Below are 14,101 nucleotides of genomic sequence, written 5' to 3'. Positions count from 1 at the left end.
TCAAGGAATCATCTGATTCCCTGTAATGTCTTGAATCCCATGGTTATATTCAAAAGCAGCCAACCAATCCAGAATATCAAGCTTAACCTCATACATACTTACTGTATCTTTGGGCATGCGAGGCCTCTTAGGACTGGAAGACCTAGAAGACTCTGGGAGGGAATCGGTTTCAAGAGACAGCTTCTTCATTTCAAGTGCATGGTTCAACTCCATTTCTCTGAGTTGAAGTTCTTGATGCTTGCTTTCAGTTTGAGTTTGGATTAATTTAAACTCTAACTCAAGTCTCATTCTTTCTAAAGAGACAAATTCAGGACTTAGTGTTGGACCTGGTGGGGTCCCTGTGGTCAAAGATTGAGGCCTATGAGCAGGTAGAGGTAAAACAGGGCCTACATTGTGAGACTCTTCTGCCTCATCTAACTCATCCATAACATTAGAGCTGGGCTCTGACATATTATCGTCCTCATCAATATTTTCCACATTTGCTGCAGGGGTGGGGGTTTCAGACCCACTCCTCAGACTTTGGTATTCTAACAACTTTTCTATCAATTCAACCGTTTTGCCTTTTACAGTGAGATTCGTAGCTTTACACATATCTCTCAATTGATCAACTGTTAAAGTGACTAGGGTCTCCTGTCTGTAGCTTTCCATGTCAAGTCATGATAAAACAGCTGCTCCTCTAGTGTTGCTTAGCCTTGGGAGGATTATTTGAACAAAGGTAAAAGCAGCACTCTAAATGTAACAAGTATACTTTATCCCACCGCTGCCACCAGTGTTTGTTTGAATCACTGTATTAGTTGGTCCTTTGTGTAACTTGTTCTGCTGCTCACACAACTCTTGAGAAAAATCTGGATGCTCAGCCATTGCTACCACTTTACAGTGTAGTACAGGCTTGTACCAAAGATGAAATTGTGCTTACACTTGTAGTCCTAATTGCATGTAGTGTTCCCAAAGGGTACTGCTTGTTATTCTGCCTAACAGAGGCGTTTCTGACTCCACTGTGCCTTTTACTGCTCCAGATGCGAAGACGCTTTGAATCATTCATTTCACCAACCCTCCCCTGTGGGAGACACAATATCCCAAAGGGATACTGTCTCCCTTTTGCTCATCGCTCAACAGACCCTCCACAGACGACTGGCACTTGTCTGCTGAGCCCCACGTGTTGGGAGGAGGACCATCAGGTAGTGACAAGGGGGGCCATAGACCCAGTAGCATGCTCGGAGTGGGGCAAGGGTTGTTACTCAACCTTTTTCTGGGGGAGAAGGACAGAGGCCTGCGTCCCATTCTGGATCTGAGGCTTTTGAACTTGCACTTACGCAAGGAAAATTTCAAGATGGTCACTCTAGCCTAGATTCTTCAGGCCTTGGACCTGCAGGATTGGTTGGTCTATCTGGAACTCGAGGATGCATACTTCCATGTGCTCATTCAAAGGAAGCACACAGGAAGTACCTGAGATTGAAGATAGGGAATTCAAGGTCCTGCCGTTTGTCCTTTCTTCTGCAGCCAGGGTTTTCACCATGCTGCTGGTGGTGGTAGAGGATCACCTCAAAATGGAGGGCATTCATTTTTTTCCCTATCGGAACGACTGGCTTGTCTGAGCTCGCTCCCCAGACCAGACTTTGGCGCACTTTTATCATATGTGCAGCCTGTTGCACAGCTTGGACTTCTTCCTGAAATTCAGGAAGTCTCAGGTTTCACTGTCCCCGTCCCTCCGGGTCATCAAAGCGGTCTTGCATACTGAGGACAGAGTAGCAAACATTTGAACAATATTGCGTGTCTTCCAGCCTCAAGAAAAGGTTCCTGCCTGAGCTTTTCTGCACTTGCTGGGACTTATGACCTCCTGGATCCTTGTGCCAGAGGCTTGGCTTCACTTGAGGTCGCTCCAATGGCTTATCAGCTGCCAGTGGTCTCAGTTTCAGGAGCGTCCCACAGAGATAATCAACTGAGAGGTGCGTTGTTTCAACAACCCTGGGCCCAAATGAGTCTAGTCACAGATGCATCCCTGAAGACCTGCCGGTGAGTGACCTGTGGTCTCTGTCAGAAAGCTGGGAGCACATACATTTGCTGGAGTTGCGAATGATCAGGCAGGCCCTGGTCAATTTCCTCCCCTCTGTATTTGGCAAGACTGTGTTGGTTGTGACGGACAACACAGTAGCCATGCACTACCTTAACAAACGGAGTGGTGTGGGCTCCTTACCTTTGTGCAGAGGAGCAATGCGATTGTAGTTCTGGGCTCTCTGAAACAATGTGTCTCTGATGGCAGCTCATCCGCCAGGCAAGGAGAACGTGCTAGCGGATGCCCTGAGTAGGCAGTGTTTGACCTCCTATCAGTGGGAGCTCTGTCAAGAAGAGGTGGTGTTCTGCCATTTTTGAACTCTCAATTGTATCACTTCACTTCCAGTGTGAACAGGAAGTGCAGGTGGTTCTGCTCCAGGGAGTTTCCTTGACAGAATGCTCTGAAGGTTGGGTGGGAGTTCGACCTACTCTTGCCTTCCTGCTGTGCCCTGTCATTCCATGGTTCGCAGGAGACGGCACCTGTTCGGGTCTTCAATGATTTGATTGCTCCGGACTGGGCCTGAAAAACATTACACCGGAGTTGCAGGATATGGCTTTCTGTGCTCTCTGGAGCCTGACGAAGAGACCGGACTGCTTCACCCAATCAGATGGGGCGAGTTCGGCATCTGAACCTCAACAGTCTGAGCCTTCATGCTTGACTGCTGAAAGATAAGAGTTATAAGGAATGGGATTTGTCGGACAACGTCTTTGGCATGCTTCTCTCACTCTAGGAGACCTGCAAACATATCCATTTGTGCTTGTAGGTGGTGTAACTTTTCTTTCAACTTTCTTGAGAGGGATCTTTAACCTGCTGCACATCCTATGTTCTACATTTTCTGCTTTCTTTGGCCTTCATGGGCCTGCAGATTGGCACTGTGGAGGGTATCTGGCTGCCTTTTCAGTTTTCAAACGAACCCCTGAGCAGGGCTCTTTTTTCGTACCCCCCGCGGTCATGCATTTCCTCAGGGCTTCCTGTAATTTGTTTCCACTGCTCTATTTTACTGTTCCAGAATTGGGCTGAAATGTAGTGTTAACGTTTCTGATGGGCGCTCCGTTTGAGACCCTCATTTCTTGTTCATTGAGATTACTCACCCTTAAAGCGATTTTCCTGTTCGCCATCACTTCTCCTAAACAGGTGAGGGAGCTTCAGGTATTCTTAGATAAACCTTCCTACTTCATTTTCAACAAGGAGAAGGTGACATGGAGAGTGAGGACATCTTTCCCCCGAAAGTGGTTTCTGATTTCCATCTCTCTCAAAATACCCATCTTCCTGTCTTTCTTCCTCTGCCTCATCCTCCCAAAACATTTCCATCAGTTGGACCCAGTGCGTGCCCTCAGCTTCTATGTCTCTTGGATGAGACAGGCCAAGAAGGCTGACCAGTTTTTTGTTGGTTATGCATGTGCCGGTGCTGGCAGGGTTGTGACTATACAGACTCTGTCAAGAAGGATCATCCTCTGTATGTCAGAATATTGTGATATTGATGGTAAGAAGAGGCCTGACGGTCTCAAGATATGCTAGGGGACTGGCTGCCATATTAGCTCTACAACATGGAGTCCATGTTCTGGAAATTTGCCAGGCAGTGATGTGGGCTTCTTTGCACAACAATACTGCTTGGATTCTCATTCCGGTTAGGACTCTCGTTCGACACAGCTGCCCTTCACAGTTTTCTGGTTTAGGTTATGTCCTTGCTCCCCACCTTCCTCTAGATCTACCTACTGCTATGGGAGTCTATCAAAGATGAGGAATCTGTGGGAGGAAGCAATTCATTAGAAGAACAAATTACGTACCTCTCTGTAATGTTCTTTCTGATCAATGTTCCTCCCCCAGATTCCTCATCGCCCCCTCCTACCTGCCCCCTCTTGGAGGATAGCTAGTACACCTTGGTTCTGTGGTCTCTCAGTGCCAGAGTGCCAGGGAAAAATGGTGGAACTAAGGTCACGGGACACAGAGCCTCTATATATACTTGCCTCAACGTCATATCCAGCGGGAGCACATAGAGGCATCGAGCAGAGCTAATGCAGACCTGCGCTGCGCTCCCTGCCAGCGGAAAGGTTTCCTAAGAGTGAGCTTGCTGAGTGATAGCTATCATAGTTGAAGAATATGTGGGAGGAACATTCAATAGAAAGAACATTACAGAGAGTTAAGTAATTTGTAATCAAAAGTTATTGATTTGTAGCCCATGCAATATCTTAGCCACAAATTGCATACGTGGTAACACTTTGGCTATATTGTGTACCCAGGTGCAGATTGCCTATTTGTGTGGCTGACACACCTGTCAGAAACTCATTAGCCAAATTGCAGCTGGCTAGGGAGTACAGGCGTGCACGCTTTGTCAATGTGTGCGTGAGTTCCCTTTAGCTGGCATACTTGTTATTAAAGGGCCATCAGCTGTTCATCGATTCCTCCTCACAGAAGGATTTTTTCTGGGCACAGATTTCTGTGTTCAATTTGCCTCGATAATGTTCTTTTCATAAATTATTTGAAGTGTTCACTTTTCCTCATTTATTTACCTTTTCTAATAAGTGTTGTCCTTAAAGCTCAAGTTCTTTTGCTTGGGGAGCTCTTCATGTTTATTAAGAAAATTCATAGCAGTGAGACTGCTGGTAACACATCTGTAGGCTGGCCTTCAGGTGATGCCACTATTAGCAAATCAGTATATTTGGTACAACCAGCATGCCATGAATCAGTCCTTACCCCCATATAAAGGATGAACAATAAGTTAAGGTATGTCGTCCCAACTGCACTAAACCTTATAAATGAAGGAACATTGTCGACCAATATATTACTGTCACCTAGAGCTCAGTATACCACAAGCCAAATCCAGTCCTATCTGTGCTTCTCGGATATGGGACAGAACCGTGTGTACTTTCTGCCACTGCTCAGAAGGAGCTTTCACGGTATCCTTGTCCCTAAGTTACAAGACCTTATTGGGCGAATTTCAAATAGGCCTCAGCCAATCCCTTCACCTCGAGAGCATCCTGGGTTTACCACTTGAAAACCGAACTACCTGTGTTTGGGGCCCCAAATGTGGAGGGCACCACTTTTTACGTAAGACTTTAAGCAGAACCTTATAATGTACATTGATGAGCAATGCTTTTCCAGGGGCATTTTGTTAGTTGTTACCTTGATCTGTAATGTCTGTTTAATCAGATTTTGCAGTCATAGTTGGCTTTATTCTAACTTCACCACTTTCCTTTTCTTTTTATCAGATGAAGAGGAGGAGAATGGAATTGAAAGAACCTGTGACACCCTCTTAATGTGCATTGTTACTGTATTAAACCAGGGACTACGCAATGGGGGTGGAGTAGGAGATGTTCTTAGAAAACCATCTAAAGATGTGAGTATATGATTAGGTGTTGTAGGACGTCTTGTTCTTTATTTATGTCTTCTATCTAACGTGTACAAATGTTTATAAAGCACCGTATTCGTATCTTTCATTGTACCCTGAACTAGATGTCAACCTATTTATTCCCTAAACACTACGCGATCAAAGTTCAGATATACCCAAATTCCATATGTGTGCCGTACCTAAAGCTTGCTCTGTGATCTGTAATTTATTTATTTATTTATTAATTTTTTTTGTTATTTATATAGCGCTACGAACCTCGGGCATCTGACGCTGCTTATTTCCCACGTTGTGTGGTGCTCATCTATCGACCTCGGAAGGATGAAAGGCTGAGTTTGACCCTATCAATACTGAAAGTCCGCAAAGGAGTACCTTTATGTAATAGATCGTTGTCATTTTAATAGTAAACGGCCAACAGGATTAGAAGCTTTACTTAAATATACATCTTTGTGAATACGCCCTATACACACAGAAATTGGATTCTTAACTTTCTTCATAGTCCCTAAGATGTAGGAGCACATGTGTAAATTGATGTGCTTGCTTATTGATTTTCTTAGAGGAGATTCTAGGAAAAGCTTTAGTGGTTTACACGTGCCAGCCCCTGCACGCAATGGGCATAATAGCAATTAAGCCCTAGAATGTTCGATTACATCAGGTAGAAACTGTTTTTAATTGGATTTTGCTACATGGTAAACAGGAACAGTATTGTTGCTCATGGAATCAAATTCTTGCTAAGACGTTCGTGTATAAGTACTTACTTCTGGTAGATGACTGCTGCTGTAGCCCCTAGCCAGCAGACCACATATAGAAGACTAACTTGCCCTGTGTTTGTGTGAAAGGGAGACTTGTGTAGGACATTCAGTTGAGGCAGAGTGTCTCTTTTCTTTCTCAGTCTCGCTGTGGGAGACAATGGGCCTCATTACAAGTTTGGCAGTATGTGGAAACAGTGGCAGTGAAAGAATTACTGCCACTTTTACCACTCCGCTGAATTAGGGGTTCCTGAAAATGTGCGCTAATTTAAGTTTAAGATGTTTCTGTCCTGCCCAGTGGGCTGGCAAACAGGCTCATTTTTGTCAGGGTTGGGGTTGGTGGTTTGCACTCCTGACCCAGTGCTGCTGTGTTCGCTGTGGTTGCCACACCCATTGGAGTTGTACCGGTGCCGCCAGAGGTGGCTGCAGTGGTGTTCATAGACAGAAATGTCCTGGAGATGTCCTTTTGGCCACGACAACTTGGCTTTCAGGGGGGCGGGGGGCTGCATTACTGGATAGTGCAGCATGTGCTGGTGCCATAGCGACACTTGCAGGAACAGTAGTAGCAGATGTGCTGGGCCATTTCAAGGCCTCCTGGCTGTCTTCTGTGCCTGTTGTGAGACATAACATGGAATGATTACCCTTGTAACAATGTTGTCGGGTGTCATATCATGCAGTTAGCAAGCAGGAAAATTTGGTGGGCAGGGTGCAAATGTCCCAAATGGGGCTTGTTGAAATGCAAGGCAGTGTCACAGTAACGCAGTTGAGTGGTTGTGATTTGGAAATGTAGGGAATGTGCATCTTGGCTGGCCTGTGGTTTTATGGACTTTTCAGTTGTGCAAGCTCATGGGTGCACATCTAGACCTGGGCTCATGTTGTTTTTGCAATGAGTTTTCCTATCACCTGACAGGTGCACTCTACCCGTCATAGTGTAGTGGAAACATGTGGGTATCACACTTTGCTGGTACTGCTCTGTTGCACATTTTCTCTGTTGTGCCAGGCCGCCAGCATTGGTCAGATTTGCTCTTTGTGATTTCTGTGGCTGGCTGACATGTGTTGTGAATATGTGGGTGTGGTGCCTACTGCCAACAGTGACTGGTTATGTACTTTGTGAGTCAATGTCACTCCAGGATACTTGCTGTTGACTTTTATGGTGGCCCTTTTTGGGGGTTATCACCTGCCAGGCCTCCTGATATACAGTTTAATGGTGCTGAATATGTTAATTGTGCTTTTACATTGCCTGTCCCATGCTCTGCGAGGTAACTGCAAGTGTGTAGGAGGACATTCAATTGGGGTTGGTAGGAAATGGACCAATGGGCCACTCATCTACTCACTGGTGTCTCCGTGGCTGCCAGCTCTGACCTCTGACGCTCCTAAACCCGCCAGGTCCATCATGTGGAGTATGCTGCTCACAGTCTCCACCCAAGGTATGAATTGCAAGGGCTACACTGTCTCTCCTGTCTCCCTATGGTGGTTGGCTATTATGGTGCATACCCTGACTTTAAGGTCATTCCACCTCTTCCTGAGGTCCTTGCAGTGCTGTGGCACAATCTCTACAGCCACCACCTTGTTTGAAATCTCGCTCCATATTGCGTTTTTCCTTTGGTGGGTATCCTTCTGGTTTTATGCCCCATATAGCTCTTCTGCATGGATCACCACTTTCATAGCTGCATTTCAGGTACATTAGCTCTTCCTTTGCCTCTTGACATCTGTTTCCATGGTTTGAGGTTGAGGTGGCACTTCCATAATGGTGATTTTGATTGGATCTCATTTTTCAAGATGGGTACCGCAGAACCTTCGCGGCATGACGATTTTCCACTCAGTGCTAATTCCACAATTTTTCCAGTAGTACCTGCTGTAAATTAGTGGAATTACTGTTGTACTTCTAGTGGAATCCTTCTTCCCACAGATTCCTCATCTGTGATACCTATCTCCTAGTGTAGCTGCTTTTCAGAAATGTTTCTGCTGGCAGGGGGCACAGCTCAGCTCTGTGTCGGCTCCACCTGACGCCTCTATGCCCCCCATGCCAGACATGACGTCGGGCCAGTATATATAGAGACACCGCACCCCGTAACCTTCATTCCTTTTTTCCATGCACTCTGCTAAATTTAAGAACACTGCTCTTGTTTGTTTGACAAATGTTCTTCTGTGTCTTCTGAAATTCATCACAATGCCGGATCCTATTAGGTCTTTGTGGTGAAAAGTAAATTTTGGTTATGCACCACATCATCCTTTACTGCCTTGTTCTGCGCCTCATGCCAGTCGACGCACTTGAAAGCGCTTTGAGAGAGTGAAACTAAAGTTTTCACCTTCCTCTCCAAGGAAAAAGATGATACGCGGACCTGTTTGAGGTCGGCAAGCTCAGAAGACTATGGCACCAAGGAATGGTCCCCAGTCTGAGAGGACAAGAGAAAGAAGTAGTACTGCAAGAGGCCGGCATCCCCTGGTCTTTATTTGCAGCATTAGTCTTTTTCATCGATGAAGGGGAGCTACCACTCCAAGGATGACTGAGAGGAAGAGGCCATGCAGGTACCTATTCCCATGCAATCCTATACCCTAGAGGAATGGGGGCCATTCAAGCTCAAGATTCTTAACATCTTCACCAAAGCCACAGTGGCTCAGGCCCGGATGCCAGCAGCCTCAACGACTCAGGCCAGGTGGACGGATCCCACCATGCTTGGAAGAGTCGGCAGGAACTTTGCAATGAGATGTGACAAGAGTGCGGCAAAGGGGCACATCATTCCATCTCCGGACACCGGTCCTCTGACTTCAGGTCTTGTCTAGTGGTGCCATCTGCACCGACAGATGCCATAGTTGTGAATTGAGTTCCTCCTGCTCCCCAGAAGGGCTTACATGTCTTATTTAGAAGTCGAATATGATGAAGAGGGGGATCCTGTCCCTTTTGGGCTGGAGCCCTTCCTCCTCAGAGAAGTGAGAGACTTCTAGGAGGAGTTTTACAGGGAAAAAGGTGAATTGGTGGAGCTGGCGGCCAACTTGCAGGAGGCAAGTGGCCTGGACACCTTGCCAGACATTTTCACTGCTGTCACCCCTGGCAAGTTGCAGGTTGCTTTTAGCGCCTGATGGCGAAGGCGGTCGAACCTTAGGGCCGTCGGCTCTTTCACTTCCAAAGGTTCAGGACGACCTGACTACATCCTGGATGAGAGTCCTAAAAAAGAGACTTTATTGCCTTTCAATCAGGCAGTGGAGGGACCAGTGATGGAACTATGGGCCAAACAGTCTTCAGTTCTCACGGTTGACCATGACCTGGCTAAGAAGCATAGGCTGGCACTCACTGACCCTATGTTTCTTTCTGCACATGCTTCCCAGAGAGTTTGGTGGTGTATACCAGGCAAATTAAAGGTGCATGAATATATACATGAGAATAGCCTTGGCATGGAAATATACCATGCAGATTCAAGGTGCAAGAATATACCTATATGGTAAAGCCCTGGCAGGAGAGTGTACTGTGCAAACCCAAGTCATAGGAATATATACAGATAAGAAAAGCCCTGGCAGGCGAGTATACCAGGCATGGTCAAGTTGAACAGTGTGTACTATACAGTGCCTGAGAAAGTCCTGATCAGGATATATCAGTACTAGCGAGAATGCTGTGAAAACATGTTAAAGAGAAGTGGAAACCTGGCAGGAGAGTCCACCAGGTTTCTGAGTAAGATCCAGACTAACAGCCAAGTTGTTTTGTGTGATTTATCAAAAGAAACTTGACTAATTGACATTCTTGAAATACAAGAAAGAGTGAAGAGAAATCCTGGGGAAGGGTACCACCCTCCGGAACAAGGATCTCTGTTCTCTTGGACTCTTTTTTTGTTGGAGTTAAGAATTTCCTTTTTGAAAATGTGTGCACTACAAAAGGCCAAAGACATTTTCCCTTTTTACCATAGAGTTATTTTTCCTAGATGTGAGGGCCAGAATAGTACTTTGGACACAGGGCGATTTGCTTTAGACATCCTGACATTGGACAGACCCTTAGTTTTGGTTTTAGGTAGGGAAATACCTCCTAGAGTAGGGACAAAGAGGCATTTCCCAACCCCATTTTATTTTAATAAATGTCTTTGACCAAAACCATGAATTCACTGTGTCCATGTCTCATTCCCGGCTTGCCGATAGGCCCCAGTGTTCCCGCTTTCCTTGGGCGGACTTACCGGCTTTGGCTGGCATATGTCAGTTCTTCCGACGTAAGCCGGTGGTGGCCTTCCAGCATTCTGCCTTCTCTTGCCACCTCTGCATTCCAGCTTCATGGTCTCCGGAAGCTCCTGCTTCTCTGTTCCGCGTCAGTCCGGGCTTTTGGTTCAGTGGAGGCTGCCTTGCACCGGCAAATGCCCAGAAGCTCTCTGTCTGCTTCCGGTGTCTGTGAGTGGTCAGAAATGTGAGGCTGACAACTTGACAAAGAGTTTTTAACTTCTGCAATTTTATTAAATAAATCAGGTTGAATGAACGTCTCTCTATCCCTACAGTAACGTGGATTTCCCAGCCTGAAGTAAACTAAAAGGGAACACGCTAACCAAAGGATCTCTAACCCTCACGCTTATACAACAATCAAAGCAAAAAGGTATAATATGGCAACTCAATTTAACAAATGTATACAACATATAATCCGGTTCACAGAACAATCAATGTCTCTTGTCACGGACTGCCTAAGCTCCCCATACCCAGATCCAAACAACAGTTTTCTACACAGTTCAAAGGAAAACCAAGGAAATCTGACTTTAACACAACGTTCCGTTGTTTCAATAAAGTAACTTGTCAAAGTAAAATAACTCTCACTCCTCCTGGAATTAGAACTCTCCCAAAGTATCTTGAAAGAAAAGGTCATTAGCTTTCACAACTCCTGGAATGAGGGCTCCTTCACACCTTTGACAACAACAAATGGTTTGGTCAGAATGGTCTTCTTCAAGAATAACTGCAGGAAGAATTGTAACTTTTCCTCGATCAGCTTTCACAATTCTTCCCCCCAAATGTCAAAACTCAATCTGTTGCTTTCCAATAGTACCACTCTTCAGCACTTGCATCTTCTACTACCCGGCGTAACCTTTAATCAGATTTCCTCTGGGTATCACCTCTTGCTCTACGGGTCTGTTCGCATGCCCGTCTACTTTGTCAGAACCAAAACAAATAAGTGCTTTAATGATAACTTTCAGAGTAGAATATTAAGAACTTTAACGATCTTCTGGAGCATAAACTTGTTAACAGCTTTCAGGGAATAGAACATTCACATTGATCCTTATCAGGACCTCTGCACAAATGATTCTCATCTCCCTCTGGATAACCACCTCCAGAAGGGCAGTCTATTTGCCACCTTTCTTTTCCTTCTGCATCTATACCAAAAATAATGTTCAGAAAGTCTTTTCCCGCTTTTTTTTTGGCTGTAGCAATGCAAATCTACATCAACTACAGCAATAGGTATCCTGAACCTGAGTGGCAACCTTTACAACCTTGGGGCTTCCCAGGATTACCCTCTTAATTTTGGCAACCTTTATTGGACTGATGTTGCCAGTTTTTCAAGGTCTCTTGGCTTTGGTATTGGTGGTAGGACTGGGCTTCTAATAAGACCTTCCCACCAGATAGTTGGTGTTTGCCCAAACTCACACTTTCACTTCTGCCCTCGTTTGGTTTAATATCAGCACCTTTTGCAAGTCTGCAACAATTTGGTATTCGTAAGATTTATTAGCTTGCCTTTTTAAGTTTGCAAAAGTTTGGTACTTGTGATGCTTATTATCTTTGTTTTGTACGTTAACAGTTCAGTACTAGTAACATTGCTTACTCTGCTTTTCATGATTGATCCCGCCTGCACTGGACATGCAGCCTGCACCGGAGAGCCCCAGAGTCCCTCACTTGGCTTAGACTCACCGGGTAAGTTGCTTCAAGGTGCTCCTCTCTGTGTTTGCAGGACTGCTGAAACCGTGGCTTCTCCCGGCCAGGCGCACCACATCCTCTCTCTTCGGTCGCCGTTGCTGCTGCCATGTTGATTTGGAGTAGCTCTGACTCCGGAGTCTCTGGTGGAACCCTGCCACCTGAGACCATTCGACTGCTCAAATTACGCTTGCTTCCTGCTGCGAAAGCTCTGCACAATGTAGTTTTGCCGGGTAAGCGTTTCTTCCCCACACTTACCGCTGCGCAACCTCTGCAGTTTGGGATGATAGAGGCACAGACCCTCTCAGGACTTGCAATGGTCCCATTGTCTTCTAGCTCCTCTACTCCTGTCACCTGCAGCTTACACGGCCCATGCTTCTTCTGCTTCTCCTGCTCCTTCTGTTGCTTCTGCTTCTTCTCTCTTACGTGCCACCTTAGAGGGCCTTTTATGCCTCCCAATCTCCCTCAGGTGTAGGTCATTCTTGTTAATTGCATTCTGCCCAGCATTCTTGTGAATAGGTATCCCTCACAATCCTGACCCTTTTCCCCTCCCTGGTGATCATCCGGCAGTACACCATCCCGAAGTCAGGGTCAGGAAGCGTCTGCCTTTCTCCGGCCACCCGGGAGTATACTTTAGGTAGGGTTACAGTGAGGGATCCACAGGATTCATCACACATTCAAGCCGTGCATGCTCGCCTGCAGTTTACTTTCCTTTCCCTTGTCGGAAAGCCACTTTGCTTCACGGACACCACTCAAGCCCCCTGGTTCCTTGGTCAGCACTAAGAGATAGCAGGTAGCATGTCTTCACCAGCTGTTGTGCCGGTTTAAATTCCTGGCTTCAGGTAGGTTTCTGTAACAACTAGAGCGCAGCTTGCGCTCCTGGCCTCCAATGATCTTCATTACAAAATGTTCACATTTAGGAAAATAAAAGTTTGTTTCTGATAACTTGTATGTTAAGGTTGGTACAGTGTTCTTAGTGATCTTGAAGGACTAGTTAGTTCTTGATGTCTTGCGTGTAATATCTGGGAAGATGTCTTCAGTGCCTTTCTTGGGTCAGGGAGGGGAGGGATGACAATATGCCATTAGGGCATAGGGATGGCAGGGGTGTCCTCAAATGAAAAAGGAGAATACTATGGGCTTCATTACTAGTATGTCAGTCCGGAAATGGCATTGCTGTTATTTCCGTATCGGCATCCTTTACTAGACAAATGCAGTCTGAGTCGCGATGCTGGTGTTACCGGCATAGCCACCGACCCACCGTGCCTGGCAACACTGTTGCCGGTATCAGCGTTGACACGTGGCAGCCGTGCCAGTGATACCAGCATGGCATAAGTAAGTTCACATTAAGAGGTGCATGAACACGCAACCACCGGCATGTACATGCCAGTAATAATGGGTACAATGATGCCGGAAACACCGGCATCGCGGACCAGGCATTAAGTGGATTCTGATGTGTAGAAACCTGCCACAGGTGCTCACAATCAGCACAGGTGGAGGCAATGGACTGTGGCACAGCACAAAAGGACCACTTCCACACCCCTTCCAAATCCACAATGCTACCATTAGCACTAGCAGTACTGGAGCTGGAGGACATGCCTGCAGAGCTACTCACTGAGGAGTCAGTGTGGCGGAGGACGCAGCGCAGGTGCAAGAGGAGAAGGAGGGCATCATGTCCCAGCAAATACCCAATGTGCAGCCAGTTGTACCCCGCAGACAGTCACCAATCCCTCGCCTAGGGGCCACCCCATTCAATCTCACCCCTGCTCAGATCCACACCCTGTACCGGTTGGACAGGGACACCATCATCACTGTAGTGGACATGATACACGATGACCTGGTGAGCCTAATAAATATCCAGACAGCCATCCTCCATTGCTGAAGGTAGTGTCTGTGCTACACTTCCTTGCCACAGGCACTTAGTACACAGTGGGTCAGCTGCATGGAATCTCCCAACACTGTTTCTCCCTTGTGCCCGCCCAGGTGCTAGATGCACTCCTATCCCACGTACGCGACCACATCAGCTTATCACGGTCTGCAGAGGAGGTGAATGCAACAAAAATAGCATTCCATGCACTTGCAGGCATG

General features: G+C 46.4%; 1 protein-coding gene across 9 annotated transcripts in view; it reads left to right on the top strand.

Annotated features, from left to right (window-relative positions):
* ITPR2 (inositol 1,4,5-trisphosphate receptor type 2) overlaps positions 1–14,101 on the top strand; it is a 4,412,221-nt gene that overhangs the window by 4,091,384 nt on the left and 306,736 nt on the right. For all 9 annotated transcript variants that reach the window (XM_069628470.1, XM_069628469.1, XM_069628465.1 and 6 more), the window contains one exon: positions 5,263–5,390. In XM_069628470.1, the coding sequence (XP_069484571.1) occupies positions 5,263–5,390 (128 nt within the window). The remainder of the gene's footprint in view (positions 1–5,262; positions 5,391–14,101) is intronic.

The sequence above is a fragment of the Ambystoma mexicanum genome, chromosome 12 (genome assembly GCF_040938575.1).
Source record: "Ambystoma mexicanum isolate Mex_15411 chromosome 12, UKY_AmexF1_1, whole genome shotgun sequence".
Classification (NCBI taxonomy): Eukaryota; Metazoa; Chordata; class Amphibia; order Caudata; family Ambystomatidae; genus Ambystoma; species Ambystoma mexicanum.
Note: the sequence above shows the minus strand (reverse complement) of the source record. Positions and strands in the feature narration are given on the sequence as shown.